Source organism: Schistocerca gregaria, chromosome 4 (assembly GCF_023897955.1).
Source record: "Schistocerca gregaria isolate iqSchGreg1 chromosome 4, iqSchGreg1.2, whole genome shotgun sequence".
NCBI lineage: Eukaryota > Metazoa > Arthropoda > Insecta > Orthoptera > Acrididae > Schistocerca > Schistocerca gregaria.
Window position 1 is genome coordinate 314,529,651 of NC_064923.1, and position 24,538 is coordinate 314,554,188.

The 24,538-nt window shown below is 37.8% G+C and overlaps 1 protein-coding gene across 1 annotated transcript in view; it reads right to left on the minus strand.

The window, feature by feature from the left end:
* LOC126365881 (dynein axonemal heavy chain 6) overlaps positions 1-24,538 on the minus strand; it is a 1,020,408-nt gene that overhangs the window by 886,962 nt on the left and 108,908 nt on the right. Inside the window, exons 6-7 of the mRNA XM_050008578.1 lie at positions 11,034-11,178; positions 258-497 (exon numbers count right to left, since the gene is read on the minus strand). Of these exons, the coding sequence (XP_049864535.1) occupies positions 258-497; positions 11,034-11,178 (385 nt within the window). The remainder of the gene's footprint in view (positions 1-257; positions 498-11,033; positions 11,179-24,538) is intronic.

Genomic DNA, 24,538 nt, shown 5'->3' on the forward strand with positions numbered 1-24,538 from the left:
TTGTACTATTAAAGTATTACATCAGTATTAATTATTAAGTTCAAAGAAATGAAGTCGATAATCAGTTGTGGGGTAACACAAAGAGAAATTTAAACTTGAAAAATAATATGTGCTCTAATAGGCATTTACCATTAATGAAGTAAATTTTCCAGTACCTGGAATTAGAAGGCAAAATATATTATAATAATACTTGTTCCAACAGTGGCAGTGAAACTTATGATGAACTGAGCCAATGACAGCCATGGAAATGATCTTACCTGAGCATTCATGAATTCAAATAAGATATTCTTTTCCTTATTACTAAAGTCAGTGAAATATACTTCAACCATCTTATTACAAGCAAGCTGAACGTCTAGTAATGCTTTACGTAAGGCTGGATTCAGCAAGAAAAGCAATTCATTAAGGGATTTTCTTGCATCATGAATTTTCTTCCATTTTACATTCTTTCTCCAGACATAAAAGCCTTTCCACATGCGAAACATAGAGAATGTTTTTATCTGAAATAATTAAAGATGAATATTTCTGTCAACATTTCAATGATGGTCCAACATAATTTTCAAAGTATCATATGTAATTCTTCAAAAAAGTTACACATTCAATGTTTGCTCTCCCATTATATCACAGGTCATTAAGATGTTAATAAGCAAATAAACTGTTCAAAACAAGAATGAGATTTTTCACTCTGCAGCAGAGTGTACAGTGATATGAAACTTCCTGGCAGATTAAAACTGTGTGCCGGACCGAGAGTCAAACTCGGGAACTTTGCCTTTTGCAGGCAAGTGCTCTACAATCTCGGTTCGGCACACAGTTTTGTTCAAAACAAGTTTTACAACACACTGTGACTAGCACAGGTAAAGCTACCAGTTTAATGGAGGTAAAACTGGCCGCACGGGATTAGCCGAGCGATCTAAGGCACTGCAGTCATGGACTGTGCAGCTGGTCCCTGCAGAGGTTCGAGTCCTCCCTCAGGCGTGGGTGTGTGTGTGTTTGTCCTTAGGATAATTTAGGTTAAGTATTGTGTAAGCTTAGGGACTGATGACCTTAGCAGGTCAAGATTTCACACACATTTGAACATTTGAGGTAAAACTAAATCTGCTTTCTCTGTGCATCTCAGTAGAGTGTGTTATATCCAATTACAAACAGACCAATGTGGCTTCTGTGCACTATCCAGTCTGTCAACAGACCTCAAGGGCCATCTAAAGTATATAAGGAAGGATTGTCAGCATGGAAAGCTGTCAGTGAATCATCATACACTAAAGAATTACCCTTTTAAGATTCACTCAATGTTGTGAGACACAAAACTGGGTTGCTGTACCTATCTGCATCTCAGCATCTCCACCATATTGTGAGTAGAAACTTTCCTTTTGTTAATATAGAAACATGTAACAACTTTACATCGCTGCTCATTGTGACAGTGCCACCCATCACCCAGCATTAAAAAACAATTGATTATATGACAGAAGAAAAAAAAAGTTTCCACAGAAACATCAAGTGGACAAAAAAAGACAGTTTTCAAAATTGGCTCCATTGGTTGTAAAAGTATATAAATTTTATTAAGAATAAATACAATGCCTGACAAAAAAGTGAATGCGACAAACTTGTGGTCAACCTTTAATGTAACTGCATATAAGTACACACCATTGGTGGGTATGGAAATGCTTAAAGTTGCAATGCTCTATGAAAGGTACAATGACCACCAGAGTGCATTGTTGTTCATGTTTAATGTTGTTACCAGGCCAGCTGGTACATCATGAGTGTAAATAGGGTCAAGCATTGGGTCTTCACTGCGAAAGACATGCAGTCTCACTCTTATCTTCCTTTGCCTTCATGCACAATACAGATTTCTTAGTTGGCCAAATGTGATAGTGGCCAAATACTGTACTGAATGGGAACATGAAGGCAGGCATACTCATCAAGCTTATAGTCAGCCACATCTGACCACCACATGGGAGGATCACTGTATTGTGCACCAAGCACATTGTAGCCCCTTCAAATTGCACATGCCATCTGAGAACAAGCAATGGAATCCCTGTAACATTGTGTGTCATCCCATACCACTGGTCAGAGACTAGCTATAACCAGATTAAGGAACTACCACCCCAAGTGTTGGTTGTCATAAACATAGAAAAACAAGCAGCTGCATTTATAATGGAACCATGACTGGAAAGTATGGACTGCTGATGAAAGGCATCACAATGTGTTCAGCGACTAATCACAGTCACAGCTCTGCACCACCTCAGATGACTATCATCAATGAGTATGGTGATGATCTTATTAGTAAGCTAACATACTTTCACTCTCTGACGTCACATGAAATAATATTTTGGGGTGAATCAACATTTAGACAAAAAGTATTCACTGCTCAAAAGTAAGTGGTTAGAATAATGTGTGGGATTCATAGTCGCACATCTTGTAGGCATCTTTTTAAAAGATTGGGAATTCTTACAACAGCCTTACAGTGCATTTACTCACTAATGAAATTTGTTCTCAAGAACATGGACCAGTCTAAAAACAACAGTGACATTCATGGTTATAATACCAGAAAAAAGTAAGACTTAACACTATCTTTTACTCAACCTATCCTTGGAACAGAAAGGGGTAAAATATGCTGCTATAAAAATAGCTTCAAAAATAAACTGAAATCATATCTCCTTGACAACTTCTTCTGTATCATAGATGAACTCTTGAATAGGAATAAATAAATCTATAAATATAGTTTATGCATTTTGTGAGCTCCTTCTATACCATAGATGAATTCTTGAATAGGAATAAATAGATCTATAAATATAGTATATGCATTTTGTGCCATTTAAGGGAATGGGGAAATTAATAGAAATATTAATCCTCTGTATTGTAATACATATATGTATAAAAAAATCTTGTTTAATATGTGCATTTCTTGTGCACTTGACACTTTCAACATCATAATGGCTACCATACTGTGTGACTGATCAATGGAACATGCAACCAACTAAAACTGAACTAAGTAACTAACTGATCTGGGTAAAGCCCTATTATTCCAATGTTTTGGAGAGAAACAGTGGTTTTACTCCTGGAAAAATGGTGTGGAGAGCCATCAGGTATGACTTCAGGACACAGCTGGTAGTGATTGAGGAAATCTGACAGAACAACAGTATGTCACAGGCCCAGAGTGTGCTATCTCCCATGTGACACTATTGTGGTGCCATTTTTCAACAGGACAATGCTTGTCAAAATGTGGCATATAGCTTTATAAACTGTCTGCATGATATTGACGTACTTTTGTAACCAGCAAATCCCTTGATCTGTTCCCAATAGAATATGTGACCAGCCCATATGGAACTCCAGATCAGTGCCACTATCCAGGAACCGAGCGAGGTGGTGCAGTGGTTAGCACACTGGACTCGCATTCAGGAGGACGATGGTTCAATCCCGCATCTGGCCATCCTGATTTAGGTTTTCCTTGATTTCCCTACATCGCTTCAGGCAAATGCCGGAATGATTCCTTTGAAAAGGCACGGCCGACTTCCTTCCCCATCCTTCCCTAATCCAATGGGACCGATGACCTTGCTGTTTGGTCTCTTCCCCCAAACAATTCAAAATCCAATCCAATATCCAGGATATCAAGGACAAATTACAACTGTTAAGGGGCAGCTTACTCAGGATATGATAAGAGAGGATAGAACAGCTTTATGACACCCTTCCCAAACAAACCAGTGCACGCATAAAGGCAGTGGTGACGTAACATCAAACTAATAAGTGGGCTCACATTGTCTAATTCTTTGTAGATTTGATTTGATTTCATAAATACCAAAACACCACATACCCTCTCCACCTGTGAAGTTTCATTTCATTTCCCTCTTTTGGATGCTTCATTCAGGCACACTATTTTGAAAAGCCAATAAAATGATTAGTACAAAAAAAGTTTTCTTTCCTTGTTTTCATACAGATTTAAAATGCACCCTTCATACAACAAGCTGAGTAAATGTTCCTTGCTCCCTCATATAAGCTCACTATTGTCAGTAACACAGGCATAATGATGAATCTGTGCCAGCTCTTTATATCTTTAATTTTTTTGTCTTGAAAAGGGAAGCAGTGGGTGGAAAAGGTACATACATGATTTTCCTTCTGGCCCTCTCTATCTTTTTCCACTAACTACTGCTTGTTTGTATATTCTGTCGCTGAACTTGGTTTCCAGTATTGCACTTGCAGTCTGTGTAACCATTATATTAAGTCAACTAAATCAGCTATGTACCGGTACCTTGACCAGGGTGTATAAGCAGAGACGGAAAAAAAATCCCAGATTTCCCAATTAAAAAATACAGTTTCTCCCAGGTGAAAATACACTTTTTCTGTGTTATGTGACAGTATACTTTCCCTAGGTATCATAAAACTTATGAATCCTTTGAATGGTTAAGGTTTTATAAACCAGTGTAGAACCTCCCACCACTTTAGGAAACGAACCCAAAAAAATAGGTTTTCAAAAGATCTTTGATTTGCAGCAAGATGTACGCTGCATATTTTTGTACTCCAAAAGCACTAGTCAAATTCCACCAAATACAGAACGTTAATTTCTGAAGCATTGAAATCGAAATTGTGATGTGCTTTTGTAAGCCAATCATTGCTCATGTCACGTGATCTCACCAAACGATGATAGCAGATATTCAGTGTGTTTACATGGGGGCTCGCAAACGCCAATTTTGTAAACTGATCTCCCAATACCACTTCTGGGTGGTCATGTAAACACTTCAAAATCGATTCTGAAAATCCGCTTCTGGCTGCCTTCTGCAGTTGATTTTCACTCCCATCTAAACGTAACTGTGCTTAGACTGAAGCTGTTTACACCTTTTTGTCTAACTGATGAGAAATAGTGATTGTGCTGACTAAACCATAAACTATGTCAGCAGTTTTTCCAGGCACCGTAGTTAACTGGGCTAGCGTATCCACTTCAGACCTTAACATGTAAATACAACAGTGAAAAATGGTTTTTATCTTTTGGAAGACGTGTCGCATGTAAACATAGTGATTCCGAGCATAGGACACATGATGTCAGCGTATAGCAACATCAATGTTAAGTAGTGTGAACACACAAACAGGAGAAGTTAATAGTTGTAATTAATGTACATAGTGTAGCTACAGGAAAAGCTAAGATTTCACATATAATATTTGTCTTTCTGCATGTGTTGCACTTTTATACATTACACAAATGTGCCAGTAAAATTTTAAGTAATGATGTAAAAGTCTGGTTTTCTGGGCTCGAAATTCTTCTAAGTGAATGGCCCTAAAACTGTTAAGTTTCAAATTAAAGTCAAAGACTCTGTGATTTAAGAAATTAAAAACACGTTCACACACGTGACACAACTTGTATTGTGTAAAATGAAATGAACTTTGAAAGTAACACTTCTGAAACCACCAATCGCAATATTTTCCGTGACCTTACAAAGTTAATTTCAGCAGTCGTCAAAGCCAGAAAATGGCATTACTGTGCCTGCACAGCTACAATAACGTAGGTAGCATATATAATCATATGTATGTAGCATTAAGAAATCTTAAATCACGTCATAAATGAAACAGGACATCAGAGGATACTCCAAAACCATTGGAATTTCGTAAACCATACTAAAAGGCATAAATCAACTTAAAGGACACATTCGTATTTCCAGGTTCACAAAGAAGTAGGCCCCAAGCTGATATTAAACTTTTCAGTGTAGTTTATGCAAATTTTCTTGGAGTACCAGTTCTGTATTATCTCATTCCCAGAAGATAACAACGTGCGCTTGATATTCCGTGAACAATTGACAATAGCAATAGTGTTTCAAATAAACTGACTGCCTCTGCAGTAAAGATTAATTAAAGCCAAATTTTTTTAGCAAATTGATAAAAATAAATTCATTGTTCTGCAAGGCAATTAATGTGTGACTGCATAAAACCTGAAAATAAAATAAAATCATAAAATTGAAACTAATTACCATTTTAGCCTTCCATAATTATGTAAATGTATTTTAATTCACTTTATAGCTCCCAGCCACAGAAATCCATTTTGTTTCCATTTGACGTGAGAGCTGTTAACCAAGAGGAGACAGTAAAATCACTAAACATAAATACAGTTCACATGGAGACTAACCCTCAAGCCACTAACTCAGACTTCCTTGCGCATGTGCGAATCTGGTAGCTTGGGTGCGCCTGTAAAATTTTTCTGGATATCATATGCCTGCTTGTTGCTATTGCTGATACAGCTAATAGCCGCGTTTCAAGTAGCTAGAAGTGGGAGAAGGTACTGCTGATACATGACTCAACTAAGCATGTGCATAAGTCCATTTACAATTGCTCAAATACAAACTGCCATGACATCACGACCATTGGAAGCAGTTTGTTGTTATATAAAGTACTGCATAGCCTTTGTCCTAAAGCCTTTGATAAGTTTTACTGTTGGCAGACGTTTGTGTGTGCACTATGTTTTGTTGTAAATAGCACATTTCCTTTGCAACTCAAGTTTTATTTTTTTCCTCATTTATGTTTCATTGCTGCAGTATTATTTTGCAGTAGCAGGCTTAAGTAAAATTCTTTGTTAGAGTATCAGTTCTTACCAGTCCAAGCTATAAAAATTTAACTGAAAACTAAAACAATGAAAAATTCGCAGAATTCTAAAAAATTCTCAGGTTTTTCCCAGTTTTCTCCCAGATGAAAAAATTCCCAGGGTATTCCCAGATTTCCGCGAGTGTATACACTCTGCTTGACTCAACACACATACTTAAGTTTTGGGAATTGCATTTCATTTCCAGTAATACTTTATATATGTGAAGAGAGGGGTGAAATCAATGTTCAGATTATTACAATGTAGGTAGCGCTAAGTTGGATACATAAAATAGTTTCAACCCATAAAATTGTCAGAATATTTCATCACCCATTAAGACTGCAGTGATCAAACCACATTATCATAATAATTGTGAAAGAACCTATTTACTTTAAGAAAAGAGCATGGTCTCCTGGTGTACACTAAAATTGGTCCAAATGGTTATTTTACAATACCAGTTGCGGCAATATTCAATATTCATTATTTTTCAGTTCTAGTTATTTTCAACAGTATATATGCACACTAAAGCAACAAATGAAAATCTGTACCAAGGCCTTGGTGCAAATTTTTATTCACCACTTTAGTCTGCATATATACATCACTGATGTTTGAGCCCTCAAAGGTCTATGGAAACAGAGTTCAATTTGATTTTTGAAAGTTACTGGTAACTGACAATTGTGATTAGCTGACACACAACAGTCTGAGAAAACGCCATAGCTGACACACAACAAACTGAGCAAACGCCATATTTTATTTCATAATGCTGAATGTTATGTGTTTTATTTCCATATTATAAGTTACTTGCAACAACAACAAAAAATGTTACTTGCAGCTACCAGCACACCAAAGATCCCTCAGAGGCATATATTTCCACTACCCTTGCTTCAAATGTAATCACAGAAAATGTGTTGTTAGTATATCTAACATATGAAGTTAAAATCTTCTGGGTTATTAGTAGGCATCATATTTCTTCTAAAATGATTGACATTTCCACCCTTCACTGTCCTAGCAGTGGTGGACACTGGAAGATACTGAAGAAGATCCCAATAGAGGGGTCAAAACGCCGATCATTTTAGAAGAAATATGACATGGCCTAATAAACCAGAAGATTTTAACTGCAGTGGCAATGGCCATGACAGCCTGCAGACTTACACGTATAACATATGTCTGCGAGCATCAAATAACACACAGCTGTAAACTAGCTGCATTAAGAGTAGCACGGTGCATCACTGCACAAAATAATTAATTGATATGTTGTGACACTAGATTCATATACACCTACATAACTAATTAGCTTGAGAAAATACATAAATACAGTAATCAAGCTTCAAACCAAGTTATAAAAATTGCACATTATTATTATCTGATGAGTGCATAATTATATGAATGAAATAAATATTAGTATATAGATCTAAATAAATTTTTCAGAGCCTCTAGAGTTCTAATTACATGCTACTGGATATATCATAATTAGCTAAATTATTCTTTATCATGGATTGATAGACTAATTTTCATCATCTCATGCCACCTTATGTTGTGTTTCATTTTTATTTAACTTTTGTTCCTTAATACACAATTTCTTCGTGTGCCACGTCGTGTAACAACAAGACACATAAAAGCGTCTTGGAGTATCTTTTAGCAACTCACAACAAAACGTCATTCTCCAATTTTGTATCTGAAAATTAATACTGGCATATTTACTGTGCATGCAATGTAGTGTTAGATTGGTGATTTAAAAATGATGGAAAACAGGTATGCCTGAAGACAACATATCGCTATCAATGATGAAACACTAACCATACCTCTGTCTACACTAACATTCCCAATGCCCATGGCCTTGACGCCCATGCCTGACCACTGACTGCAAACCTACTAGCTTCTTCCAGGTCATCAAACCAACTATCCCTCATCCACAATTATTTCTCCTTTGAAGATATCGCCTATAACCTTATCTTTGGTGCACCAATGAGCATATTTGTGGAAGGATTCAATGGCAACATATTCATGTACCATCTAGAGGAATCCTTCCTAGTCAGAATACCAAATCCCTCACATGGCTCAGATTCATTGATGACATCTTCATGAACTGGACCAAGGGTGAGGACAACCTATACACATTATGCAGTACCTTGACACCTTGTCCCCAGTTTGCTTAACCTAGTCCTCCTCAGCCCAGTAAGTTAACCTTCCTCGATGTCAATCTCCATCTCGAAGATGGCTACATCAGTACCTTCATCCATATCAGATGTAGCCTCACTTTGAGATCTGCCACTCATTCCACATCAAGAAGACCATTCCATACAGTCATCATCCAAATATGCCAAGAGTCACACTGACACCTTCATAAACCAAAATTACCCTCTCAATGTTGTCCAGAATCAGAACTCTCATACTTTGTGCCTCATCCACCTAACATCCCGAATATATCCACTGATTGGCAACAAACGAGGAACCCCCACATTGGTCTGTACCATCCATGACTGGAGCAACTGAATCACTTTCCCACCATGGTTTGACTACCTCCAGCTATGCCTAGAAATGAGGAATATCCTCCCACATTCATCCCACTCCTTCCACAGTGCTATTCCATGATCCACCCAACTTACACAATATTCTTATCTTTTCCTATTTCACTTCTTCACAGAGTCCATTGCCTCATGTCACATATCCCTGCAGTATATCTAATACCTAGACACAAAACTTATTCCATGCTATCTTCCAATAACACATACTCCAGTACCATAAGAGACATCTCCTACACTATCAAAGGCAAGATGCGAAAGCAGCAATGTGATCTACCAGTTTAGCTGCAACCTGGTAGAGTGATACATAACACTAAGTCTACATCAGCAACAAAAATGCTTGTGAACTACAAATAATACTGATTTGATATTTAAGAGAGCATAAATGCTTTTTTATGTATTTTTGCATGAGTCAAGCATACATAGGGATGCCATGTGTCTTCAAGGGTGGAGAGGCAACCACAGTAACTCCATGAGGTGAAATACCTGTATTGGTGTTTGTGCATGATCCACATATTATCGTCCTAGCATGGCAAAGCCCATTGTAACCACTCTCTGCATAACAATGCTGGGAACAATCCATGAAGTAACAGAAGAAGACTGTACACTTTGATTTGTGTCATTCTCTTATTCTCTTATTATGTAACGAACTGGCAACATGAGCGTTCTGAAGAAGGTAGGATATGTGACATATCTTGTGTTAAGAGAGTCTTGCACAGAAGCATTTACCATCTGCTTTTACAAGAATACATGGAGTTTGTTGTTGAAGAAACTGTTTATATTTGTGAGAATCAATAACATGTTGAAGAATCTTACTTCTGGCATTGTTACAGAAATTATGTCCACAAGATTTGCACCTCAAGATATAATTATAGTTTGGGTGCAAATCAAAACTATGAGAAGTCACAGACTCAAAGCAGAGAATATAAAGGGATCACTGCAAACTACTGTGTGGGATTCTATGAGGGAATGACCACTAAACAACTGTCTGTCCACATGGCACCACCAAGCCGGCCAAGACACAGCTGGACAACTCAGTTGCCGAGTATGCTGCTCAACACTACGTTCTTGACTTTAACATATGCTTCACTGCCTGCACCATCTAGATTTCTCCCATCAAAACATATTTTCTAAATTGTGCAGGTGGGAACTCTCTCTGCAATGCATCCTTCATTCCTGTAACCCTCCTAGCCTCAACCTTCACTAGTCCCTGCTCCCAACTCCAGCCCTACACATGCCTTATATTCCACCAGTGAATCTGCATAGTTCTTTCCCCTTCCCTACTTCTTTCCTTTCCCCTTCCACCCTCTCCCCTTACACACACACACACACACACACACACACACACACACACACACACACACACACACACACATACACCAGCAATCCGCAAAGTCTCCCGATAATGCATCTAGCAGCCCACTATGCTGCTCTGCCATGCTCCTGAAAATCCAGCAGGCAGCTCTAGCATCTTTTCCCATCTTTACCCTGCTATCCCTCCCCCAACTTGCCTCATATATCTTCTGTATCCCAACTGTTCAACCTCAGCTAAGATCACTGCTCACCTTAGACGCACTTGCAGTTGGACCTTAGCATCTAGAGATGGCAGTGGGCATTTTTATCTGTGAGTCCTGCTAATGTATATGTTTCGTCTATGCCTGAGATTGGAATTAGTCCAAAAGCTGAAGATGTCTAGCAACATTGTTTCAATGTGCCTGTCAACCACTAAATGCCTCCTATATGTGGGTGTAGTAATCTATAATTTTCATATTGTTCTTTAAAATACATAAGAAAACAAGAAAATCAATATAAAAGAACAATATATAAAAGTCCAAACATACTGCAGAATAACAATGGTATTACAAAAGTTGCAATGACAATGTATTTAAACAATGAAGAATGTGTCACTGTTTACCATGTACGTGAACTGAATCAGCATTAATGCCACTAATACTTACTAATATCAAGTTACAATATCTGTCATACTCATACTCCCACTGCTGAAGACTAGTAAATACCATGTCACCAGGATAAAATTGAGTCACTCCTTCTGAACTTATTGTCAGAAAATTCTGCTTATCAATATTTTTGTATGGAACCACTCTGAAACGTTTAAGGAATGAAAGTTACCATCTCATTCTCTAAACAGACAATTTAACCTTACCATATTTATCTAGTGACTACACTACATATCTGTGCACACAGCATTCTTGAAATTAATAACAAATACAAAATTCAGATAACACAAGAACATTCAAATAGAAAGCACAGATAGTAAAAATTTAACAGTAAGAACCAGTCTTATCAGAAACAGAAAAACAACTAAAATACATACAGGCAGACAATCTCATAGATAAAAGAGGAAGCTGCAAGAAAGGCTTCTGGTACACCAACTATTCTCTCAGAACCTTCCATGTATTTTGCTTCCATTCTCTTATACACATAATTTGCATATTGTAGCGCTTTCTTGTTACACTATTAATAGTTTCCAGTCTTGGTACAATTTACTTGTTTTGAATAGTTGTTCACTTTTTGCATATACACATGAACTGCATTGTAACATCAGTATTCATGGGACAAAGAATGAACAGCTGGCAGAAAACTGTCGACAGTCCCTTTGTTGTGCCTATCTGTGACTCCATATCTCCACTATATGGTTAATAGCATTCTGTCATTCACAATATTGACAAGAAATAAAATATGTTGTGAGAAAATTCATCAAATAGCAGAAGTGCCTAGTCACCATTACACAGACACAAAATTTAGTTTTGAGAAGGCAAATTTTAAATTGTTGTACCAAAAACTTCTAGCCCAGAAAAATAGTAAAAAATGATGCTAGGGCATTTGACTACAACCACTCTATCTTTTAATGAGTTTTGCTGCAGTCTGGCTACTTGAAAGTTTCTTTTCACAGATCTTTGAAATTCATGTCAGTGTAGGACATTATGGTGCTGTTCACACTTGTTCTTATTTCAGTATAATTCTCACTTAACAACAGCTGGTTGTAACAAATAGGCAGGGTAGCCACACTAAATCATCTGTCTTTTGTAGCAGTCAACTGTTTTGTGCAGGATTTTAGTATGCAGTAAGGTAGGAGAAGAAATGTGCTTTGATTCGAAGATGTAGACATGGGTGTCTGAAACTACTGTGTAAAATAATAGTGGTAGAGTTGCATGCAAGTTAGAAGTCAAGAGGAATGAAAGTGGTGGAGCCATATAGGGTTTGCTCTGATCCCCCAAACACCACCACCACAAACTTCTTTACTGTCTCCATGTAGTATAGATGAGTGAACAATGATGAGGTGGGCAGGGGGGAGGGGGTGCCTGGATTCAAGTCACAATGAGGAAACTGGAGCTGAAACTGAATCTGATGACACAAGCTACTGCCCATGGCCTGGCATATGCACTGAGCCTGCTCAGGAATACCGGATGAAAAACTGCACAGAGGGCAGGCACCCACATCCGGAGATGGAGTAGCAAACTAAGACAGAGGCATCTCAATGACCACAGAGGGACTTGAGGCAGCAAGTGGGACAGCACACCAGGAAGAGAGGTCCATCCCATCCTCATTGCCAGATGTTGTGTATAACTTTGTAAACAATGGCAATAAGAGCTGGGCTAGAGAGTGGTACATTAACCGTCATTGTAGGAAAGCTGAACAGGAGTAGAAATGATAAGTGAACAACTAACATACCAAAAAGAAAATATACTTAACTTTTATTCCTCCAAACGTAAAAGAGTTATTACAAATTATGCAACAACAAACAGAGTATGTTATGGTAGCAAAGTGCAGTCACAGTACTGAGCTGCTAGAGTCGTGGCTCAGTGAGCAAGCTCCGTTGTGTCCACCGGATCCCACATGTCAACTGTTGGTGTCTCACAGAAATTTGCAATTTCACTGCTTGTAATGGATTATATTTTTTCCCCCCTTCATTCTTTTCTTTTTGTACAGCTAAAGCCAAACGTCAATTAACAAATTGCTTTGCACCAGAGATAATGTTTTAATAATAATAATAAGAGAGAGAGAGAAGAAACATGCGCTTCAATTGATTAATTTCTGTATCTTCACCTGCCCGTTTCTATAAGTGTTAACAGGTGGACGTATGACTAGCTATGCTGTGCCAGTATTGTTTCAAAATGCGTATTCAAACTGTATATTAAAAAGTGTAATAAAAGTAAGTTTATTCATTTATATATTTACATCAATTACACCCATCTGTTCATCATTTTGCCCATGCTGAGAATCCTGCATCAGGAAGTTCAAAGCAGCAAGAGGAATTTGTGCGAGCAGTGGATGATGATGACGATGATGATTTATGGTGGAGGGTGCTAAACAGCTAGGTCATCAGTGTCCTTGCATTAATGTTATACCAAAGAAGATTTTCACAATCTATGGAAGAAGATCTATAAACTGGAAAACTACGTTTGATCTCACCACAGGAAACGTAAAGCAACCCCAAGAAGGTGAGGTTCATAGAAGCTCATAATAAAATCCCAGCGAGAGACAGCGAGATAACTAAATAATGTCATGGATAAAATACCTGTAAGGAAGCTGTTAGAAACGGGACAAATAACCGTGGCTGGATGATGACTTAGAAATAATACGCGACCCAGCCACTCTGTGACACATTAAGATCTCACGCTCAGTATTTTTACACTGAAGGTTTGTTGCTATTAGTTTAAGTTAAAGTTCACCCAGGATACATGTACATTCCACTATCTTTCAATTATTCTTTCCAATTACTTTTTTAAATTATTTGAGCAGCAATGATTAATCAGTTTCTATTAATTTGACCATCCCGTCACACATTATGCCACTATTCAATGGTGACCATTTAAAGGTTGGCACTGAGCAGAATATGAACAGACCTTTCTGTTATTGAGATAAATTTTTTTGAGATAAATGATCCCTTTTTTGATACAAGAAACTAATGAGACTTTTATTGTATTTCTTACATGTCCTTGAGATCGGGAATAAGAAAAACATTGAAGGAGCAAATTAAAATTAAATTCTGCCTACAAACAAGATGCACCAGGAATGCTTGTTTCAGGTAAAGGTAGAAAGCTGCTAGGCTGCATGCTTGTATGGCCGTGCTTGGCGTCGTCTCTCTGGCAGTAGATAATCTCTTTTCATTTCAATTAATATCCTTTATGAAAAATGCATTTCTAAAGAAAAGATGAAAATTTGTATAAAGTCATCATTAAAGTGCAATATAAGCCATCAAATTCTATTCGACTGTGTCAGATAATAATCAGATTTATTAGTGGTTATGGACATAAAAATACTTTAATTAAAAGGTAACGATAAAGAAAAAATTTCATTTTTGAAAAACTTTTATTCTTAATTTTGTTAAATACTATTCACAATGGAGTCAGAGAAAATGACCATTGTTGAAAATTCATTACAAAATGCAATATACCAAGACGTCGGAAATCCGAGCTTGGCAACAGTTGAAAGTAATGCGCCAACGTGTGAACTGGACAATGGCTACAAAAACAATGAGGTTAGCATCCCACTATCAATAAATGATGACAATTGATACATAACTAACCATGATGTCACTTTTATGATGTTCAAATACTGAAACTGAAGTGCGCAACAGCGAAAATTACTTTGATTATTTGCTCACAACATTGTGAACACAAGAGCAGGAATGTAAATGCTAGTAACACCCACAATTTGACACAACTCATGCAACTAATAACACAACAGTTTACAAAACAACAGGAATTTCAAAAATGTGTAACACAACAACTTAAAGATATGACACAGCAGTTCATAAAACATCAGGTAAATATACAGCAAAATAAGGCATTTAATGATTTCAAGGACAGTATTAGTCAATAGTTCAGTGAGGTGAGCAAAACTATATGCACTGAATTATCTGACGAAGCAACCAGGAAGTTGACCAAGCTAGGTAAACAACTAAAACAAGAAATAATAATATGTCCTGCAATATGAATATGTTTAAGGAAAAAGTATTATCTGTAGACGATAAACTGGAACAACTAGCAGGTGAGTTACTAAACCTTAGTGAAGTATATTCTCTAATTCAGGAGATGCAACCCCAAGTGGTTGCGACGGTAAGAATTTTTGACTGGTGCAGTCAGTGAGCTGCAAGACATATGGAAAAACTTACCTACAGAAGTAGACCAATTAAACTTAGGAGTCAAAATTTGCCAAAAAACAGAGAGTTAAGATATGTGCAGATATAAAGGAAATAACTGAAAAAGCTGAAGCCGGGATGCTGTATAAGGGCAGTACCCTTGCTGAAAAGGTAGTGACAGAGTGTAAAATTTATATAGATACTCTAGTTGAAGCTCTAACAGAGAAAGATGGTCAACTTTAGTTAACATAGATTTAGGATGAAAGGAGCAGAGGAAAGGTTATGAGGCAGTATTGCGAAAATTACTGACATTTGAAAGCAACATTTGACATAAATAAACCCATGTTTTTAGAGGAGTTACATACTTTCACTAGTTACCCATAACATGGGGTTTGCTCGTCAAAGAAAATAGCAAAGGTTGCAGAATGCAACGACACTTGCCAGCAGCTGAAACCGGTGAGCAAGCGCAGTTGCCATGCGCTATGACACAAGTGAACATAAACATGCCTGCCACTGACAGCATGGTGTGTTTGTCAACATTACTTTCAGATGAGGGATTACTTACGCATCGACAATTTCTGGTATCTACCCCTGAAGGGAAAAGAACGAATCCCATGGTCTTTATCAGAGCATTCTGAAATTTTTACTTTGTACCTGGACTGAAGTCCAGAAAATTAGATTTGTTGTTGGATACACACAGGGTGATGTTCTGCTATGGGCTAAGGACATAGCGGAACATTGCCACTACTGTGAACAGTTTGAGAGAGCCTTTCTGGATAAATATTGGTCTGAGGCTGTACACGAGAGGCTCAGATGTGAGTTACTCAACCCAGCTCCGTTCAATAGCAAACATAAAAGCTTAAGGGGCTATTTTTAAAAATATTTGAATAAAACCAGATACTGGACAAACCCAGTATCTCAAGTAGACGTGCTGAAAATTTTAAAGAGAAGGTGAGGACAAGATGGGTAAAAAGAGGGAAAGTAGGGTATAGACAGAGGGAAGGGATAGAAAGATATAGGCCAAGAGAAGGGGCAGAGGTGATGGACAAAGAGAGGGGAGAAGGAGATCAAGAGACAGAAAGAGAGCAAGAAGGAGATAGATCAGACAGAGCAGGGATGAGGTGGACAGAGAGGAGGAAGAGTTGACACACAGAGAGTGGAATAGGAGATGAGTTCAATTCATTTGTCAAATGCATACACAAGTGACACTGCTTGGAAAAAGATAGTCTACATACATAAAGCAGAAAGTAAGTATGTATGTCTGTATGTATGTATGTGGGTCTCCTTCCAAGCCCGCGGATCAATTCCAAACAAATTTAGCACACAAACAGCAAACTTCACGAGAATCAGCACTGTGGGGTTTATAGCCTCCTACTTCCAACAGGAGCAGAGATACAGGCAATCAAGTATTTTGTAACCCCACCCCTTGTGTTATAAACTGCCCTGTACAACGGTATCCCTTATCGACCTGCTTTGTAGGGCAGCCAATATTTGAGGATCAGAAAACTGGTTTATGGTAAAGAATTTAACTCTTACTATTACTAACACTCATATTATCCAATTCCACATAAATCAAAATAACTTAAATATAGCAGAAGTGGAGAGCAATGGACACAACTGGACAAAGCTCTGCATGCAAAATTCTCCGGCATATAGATGGATACCAAATTGTGGCGGTACAAGTACAAAAAGCTCTGTTCTGCTTGTTTTACACTAAGTAATCTCTCTTCATGTCTTGATCTGCAGCTAAGATCAAAAAAGTATTTACATCATAGAAGTGTGCAGCAAGGATAACATGTAAAGTTGATAACCAAACATCTTACAGAAGCCTCTGCAAAAAACTAGTGACTCTTATACTTAAATGACAATGCACATACAGTATAACCCCACTTTTATGTTCTCAGAATTAATGTTTTCCCACCATTTATGACATTTTTTATCAGTCCGCCAAATTTCATATGCCCACAATGTTAATTTCAACCTGATTTTTCATCAACATATTTATAATTTTCCCACAATTTACGCATTACAAAAAAATGTCTGTGAAGAAATAATGATCTCGCATGATGTTGACCATCCAGTAGTGTTTACAAATATTTATTTGGTTAAGTTTATTGACACCAGGGCACTCTACTCAGCAGATTTAAACCAGTAAACGTGTAAAAGTTGGAACAATTGATGCCATATCTCCCGCCACTGCCAAGCTCTACTTGGCGTGGTGGCTGGTGTGAGTAACTAGGTTCGTACACTGTCTCTACTGCGCAAACACAGTTTCGTGATTGTTGTGATCATCGTGACACCTTTGTCGAACCATATTTAGTCTTTCGGGATATGGCCAAGTGGAGCGCTAGTTGACACAGTCATTCACTTTGCATGGCTCAAATGTTTTTTAGTTTAAATATAGTGCCGGTTACATGTTTTATCCATGCTGAGCAAAACCTGTTTCAAGAATTTATCCAGATTGACAAGTGCAGTATTCACATATGTATTTTTTGTGACGTGTGATGTGAGTGATAGTTTGTGTGTGTGTGTGTGTGTGTGTGTGTGTGTGTGTGTAAATTTCTACATAAATGATGAGGCACAGTACCTGATAACCTCAAAAAGATGACAACAGTGCAAGAGACACAGAAAAACACATATTTAAACAGCATACAAAATACTTATGTACATATTTTCAATTGACAACAATAAAAAATTCTCGAAATGCGTCACGATAAACATGAAACAATATGTAACGAGTGCAGTGTTTTAGTAGTTAAATAATGAATGACAGCTGCAGGCTTTCAAAAACATTATGACATATGAAACTGAGTAAAACATTCCTACTTCCTATACAGTTATCAGTTCCAGTTACATAAGTGGTTTTCATTAGATAATAAACCTTTATTAAGTCCCTGACAAGTCTTCTGATGCCTGTTCTGTGCGCATATCATACATAACATGCAAAAATGCAAATACATAACTTTTATAGGTTAAAAGGTTATTTTCCACATTTTACATTTTCTTTCATTTTATACCATTTTTTGAAGTCCCTTGAAAAGTATGTGTGTTATGTTAAGATTTTTTGGGGGAACTTGTGGCACTGTCTAGTGGTGAAAACAAAACACTATTTCAGAACATGGTAGAACATGGTTTTGGGTTTCTTTTGACAAAAAATTTAACGTATATCTAACAGTGAACATAAAATACGTAAAATAGAGTACCTCCAGTGCACACAGGTTCTTTCACTCTCATGTAATTACAAAACAGATTTTTTTTAATGATTTGGAGGTGTTTGTTTAGAAGAATCGAATACAAGCATTGGAATAAATACTTCAGGTGGTATATAAATCCGTTTTGACAAATTAAATTATCCATATTACAGATGCAACCACAACAGAAGCCAGACAAACATGTGGTTCCTGAAGATGGGCGGCAGCTTTTTCAGTAGTTGCAGGGGCAACAGTCTGGATGATTGACTGATCTGGCCTTGTAACACTAACCAAAACAGCCTTGCTGTGCTGGTACTGCGAACAGCTGAAAGTTAGGGAAAACTACGGCAGTAATTTTTTTTTCCCAATGGCATGCAGCTTTACTGGATAAATGATGATGGCATCCTCTTGGGTAAAATATTCTGGAGGTAAAATAGTCCCCCATTCGGATCTCCGGGTGGGGACTAATCAGGAGGACGTTGTTATCAGGAGAAAGAAAACTAGCGTTCTATGGATCGGAGTGTGGAATGTCAGATCCCTTAACGGGCAGGTAGGTTAGAACATTTAAAAAGGGAAGTGGATAGGTTAAAGTTAGATATAGTGGAAATTAGTGAAATTCGGTTGCAGGAGGAACAAGACTTCTGGTCAGGTGAATACAGGGTTATAAATACAAAATCAAATAGGGGTAATGCAGGAGTAGGTTTAATAATGAATAGGAAAATAGGAATGCGGGTAAGCTACTACAAACAGCACAGTGAATGCATTATTCTGGCCAAGATAGATACAAAGCCCACACCTACAACAACAGTACAAGTTTATATGCCATCTAGCTCCGCAGATGACGAAGAGATTGATGAAATGCATCATGAGATAAACGAAATTATTCAGATAGTGAAGGGAGACGAAAATTTAATAGTCATTGGTGACTGGAACTAGACAGTAGGAAAAGGAAGAGAAGGTAACATAGTAGGTGAATATGGATTGGGGGTAAGAAATAAAAGAAGAAGCCGCCTGGTAGAATTTTGCACAGAGCTTAACTTAATCATAGCTAACACTTAGTTCAAGATTCATAAAAGAAGGTTGTATACATGGAAGAAGCCTGGAGATATTGGAAGGTATCAGACAGATTATACAATTCAGGAACCAGGTTTTAATTTGTAAGACATTTCCAGGGGTAGATGTGCACTCTGACCACAATCTATTGGTTATGAACTGTACATTAAAACTGAAGAAATTACAAAAAGTTGGAAACTTGAGGAAATGGGACCTGGATAAACTGAAAGATCCGGAGGTTGTAGAGAGCTTCAAAGAGAGCATTAGGGAATGATTGCCAAGAATGAGGGAAAGAAATGCAGTAGAAGAAGAATGAGTAGCTTTGAGAGATGGAATAGTGAAAGTTTCAGAGGATCAAGTAGGTAAAAAGAAGAGGGCTAATAGAAATCATTGGGTAATAGAAGAGATATTGAATTTAATTGATGAAAGGAGAAGATACAAAAATGCATTAAATGAAGCAGGCAAAAAGGAATACAAACGTCTCAAAAATGAGATCAACAGGAAGTGCAAAATGGCTAAGCAGGGATGGCTTGAGGACAAATGTAAAGATGTAGAGAGACTAATCACTAAGTGGAAGATATATACAGCCTACAGGAAAATTAAAGAGACCTTTGGAGAAAAGAGGACGGCTTGCATGAATATGAAGAGCACAGATGGAAACCTAATACTTAGCAAATAAGGGAAACCAGAAAGGTGGAAGAAGTATATAGAGGGTCTATACAAGGGAGATGTACTTGTGCACAATATTGTGGAAATGCGAGCGGATAAGATGAAGATGAAATGGGAGATGCGATACTGCGTGAAGAGATGGACAGAGCACTGAAAGACCTGAGTCGAAACAAGGCCCCAGGAGTATACAACATTGGAGTGACTGTGTGGGGAAACTCAAACAAACAAGAGACAAAACGAGTGTTCACATTACAAAAAAAAAGCAATTAGGACCATTTTAAGAAGAAAGACCTCTGAAACATGCAGAAACTGTTTCAAGAATTTAATTATCTTAACTTTTTCATCGTTGTATATATACAAAACAATAATGTACATCACAAAAGGTAGTGAGGGCTGGATTACAAATGCTAGTGTACACACACACAATACAAGAAAGAAGAATGAAGTACGGAGCATACCCCACCGACTGGCAATGCTAGAAAAAGGACCCCAGTACTTTGGTATCAGACTACTAAGAAGTCTGCCCAAAACCCTGAAAGACAGTGTACTTCACAATGACTTTCCAAAGAAACTTAAAGACTATCTCATTGAAAAAGAGTTTTACAGTGTTGCAGAATACTTATGCCATTAAATTTGTATATATTGTTACTCATTATCAGTAATGTAAAAATGTAAGCTAAAGCTGTAGAAAAATAAGTGATAAGAAGTGTTAACACTTTGACATGTCCTATATTACACGTACATTTACTGTACACAATGTAATCTTACAGGATCAAATAAAATTCAATTCAATTCCATTCCATTAGAACTACTGGCAGCCTTGGGAGAGCCAGTCCTGACAAAACTCTACCATCTGGTGAGCAAGATGTATGAAACAGGCGAAATACCCTCAGACTTCAAGAAGAATATAATAATTCCAAGCCCAAAAAAAGCAGGTGTTGATAGATGTGAAAATTACCGAACTATAAATTTAATAAGCCACAGCTGCAAAATACTAACACGAATTCTTTACAGACGAATGGAAAAACTAGTACAAGCCGACCTCGGGGAAGATCAGTTTGGATTCCGTAGAAATACTGGAACACATGAGGCAATACTGACCTTACGACTTATGCTAAAAGAAAGATAAGGAAAGGCAAACATATGTTTCTAGCATTTGTAGACTTAGAGAAAGAATTTGACAATGTTGACTGGAATACTCTCTTTCAAATTCTAAAGGTGTCAGGGGTAAAATACAGGGAGCGAAAGGCTATTTACAATTTGTACAGACAGCAGATGGCAGTTATAAGAGTCGAGGGGCATGAAAGGGAAGCAGTGGTTGGGATGTGAAACATCAGGACTGGCTCTCCCAAGGCCGTCAGTAGTTCCAATGAAATGTTGTCTACTCCGGGGGCCTTGTTTCGACTCAGGTCTTTCAGTGCTCTGTCAAACTCTTCACACAGTATCGTATCTCCCATTTCATCTTCATCTACATCGCCCTTGTATAGAGCCTCTATATACTCCTTCCAACTTTCTGCTTTCCCTTCTTTGCTTAGAACTGGGTTTCCATCTGAGCTCTTGATATTCTCTTTTCTCCAAAGGTCTCTTTAATTTTCCTGTAGGCAGTATCTATCTTACCTCTAGTGAGATAAGCCTCTACATCCTTACATTTGTCCTCTAGCCATCCCTGCTTAGCCATTTTGCACTTCCTGTTGATCTCATTTTTGAGACGTCTGTATTCCTTTTTGCCTGCTTCATTTGCTGCATTTTTATATTTTCTCCTTTCATCAATTAAATTCAATATTTCTTTTGTTACCCAAGGATTCCTATTAGCTCTCGTCTTTTCACCTACTTGATCGTCTGCTGCCTTCACTACTTCATCCCTCAAAGCTACCCATTCTTCTTCTACTGTATTTCTTTCCCCCATTCCTGTCAATTGTTCCCTTATGCTCTCCCTGAAACACTCTACAACCTGTGGTTCTTTCAGTTTATCCAGGTCCCATCTCCTTAAATTCCCACCTTTTTGCAGTTTCTTCAGTTTTAATCTACAGTTCATAACCAATAGATTGTGGTCAGAGTCCACATCTGCCCCTGGAAATGTCTTACAATTTAAAACCTGGTTCCTGTCTTACCATTATATAATCTATATGATAGCTTTTAGTATCTCCAGGGTTCTTCCATGTATACAACCTCCTTTCATGATTCTGAAACCAAGTGTGAGCTATGATTAAGTTGTGCTCTGTGCAAAATTCTACCAGGCGGCTTCCTCTTTCATTTATAAGCCCCAATCCATATTCACCTACTACGTTTCCTTCTCTACCTTTTCCTACACTCGAATTCCAGTCACCCATGACTACTAAATTTTTGTCTCCCTTCACTATCTGAATAATTTCTTGTATTTCATCATACATTTCTTCAATTTCTTCGTCATCTGCAGAGCTAGTTGGCATATAAACTTGTACTACTGTAGTAGGTGTGGGCTTTGTATCTATCTTGGCCAGAATAATGCATTCACTGTGCTGTTTGTAGTAGCTTACCCGCATTCCTATTTTCCTATTCACTATTAAACCTACTCCTGCATTACCCCTATTTGATTTTGTGTTTATAAACCTGTAGTCACCTGACCAGAAGTCTTATTCCTCCTGCCACCAAACTTCACTAATTCCCACTATATCTAGCTTTAACCTATCCATTTCCCTTTTTAAATTTTCTAACCTACCTGCCCGATTAAGGGATCTGACATTCCACGCTCCAATCCGTAGAATGCCAGTTTTCTTTCTCCTGATAACGGCATCCTCTTGAGTAGTCCCAGCCCGGAGATCCAAATGGCGGACTATTTTACCTCCGCAATATTTTACCCAAGAGGACGCCATTATCATTTAATCATACAGTAAAGCTGCATGCCCTCAGGAAAAATTACGGGCGTAGTTTCCCCTTGCTTTCAGCCGTTCGCAGTACCAGCACAGCAAGGCCGTTTTGGTTACTGTTACAAGGCCAGATCAGTCAATCATCCAGACTGTTGCCCTTGCAACTACTGAAAAGGCTGCTGCCCCTCTTCAGGAACCACACGTTTGTCTGGCCTCTGAACAGATACCCCTTCGTTGTGGTTGTACCTACGGTACGGCTATCTGTATTGCTGAGGCACGCAAGCCTCCCCACTAACGACAAGGTCCATGGTTCATGGGGGAAGAGAATTTAAGCTTTCATATACAATGTTGATCTTTTTTGCGCATGTAACACTTTAATATACATCACACAAATGTGCCAGAAATTTTTTTAATAACATCATAAATGTCTGATTATCTGGTCTACAAATTCTCAAATGATCATCCTCACAGAGCTGATTTTTAAATGAGAGTCAAACGCTCTGTGATAAGAAATTCATCATACATTCTCGCACATAGTTCATCTTGTGTAAAAGGAAATTTACTTTGAAAGTAATGCTTTTCGAACCATCAGTCTCAATATTTCACGGCAGCCTGTTAGAAATAAGTATGTTTCATCAGTTACCAGAGAGTGCAAAATAACAAGCACCACCACACTTGCGCAGTTACAATGATGCAGGTAGCCCATATGATTGTATGTGTAAAACATTAAAGGATCTTACATTACATCATAAAAGATATAAGACACCAGAGGATACTCCAAGAGTATCGGAATTTTGTGAACCATACTAAAATGCATAATTCAGCTTAAAGTGCACATTCAGATGTAAATTTTCTTGGAGTACCTGTACTACACCATTCCGTGTTTGGTTCTTTATCATGGCATAATGCCATACGTGCAAGAAGATGAAAATTTGCACTTGAAATGCAGCGAACAGTTGAAAGCAGCCTGTAGTCTGAAATTAAACACTTTGTTTCAAATAAATGGATTGCCCCAGCGGAAAAGAGTAATAAAAGCCAAATTTCTTTAGCAAACCAGCAAAAATAACTTTATTGTTCTGCAAGGCGACTAATGCTTGACTGTTAGAGAGGTGGAAATGAAATAAAATCTGAATCTAATAAGTTATTTTAGCTTTCCGTAATTATGTGAATGTATTTTAATTCACTTGAGAGCCCCCAGCCACAGAAATTCATTTTGTTTTCATTTGAGCAGGCCGCTGTGGCCAAGCGGTTCTAGGCAGTTCAGTCCAGAACCGCGCTGCTGCTACGGTCGCTGTTTCGAATCCTGCATCAGGCATGGATGTGTGTGATGTCCTTAGGTTGGTTCGATTTAAGTAGTTCTAAGTCTATGGGACTGATAACCTCAGATTTTAAGTCCCATAGTACTTAGAGCAATTTGAACTATTTTTGTTTTCCTTTGAAGGGAGTCTATGGGACTGATAACCTCAGATTTTAAGTCCCATAGTACTTAGAGCAATTTGAACTATTTTTGTTTTCCTTTGACGTGGGAGTAATACAAGAAGAGGAAACAGCAAACTCACTAAATGTAAACACGGGTCACATGGAGACTACCCCCCTTC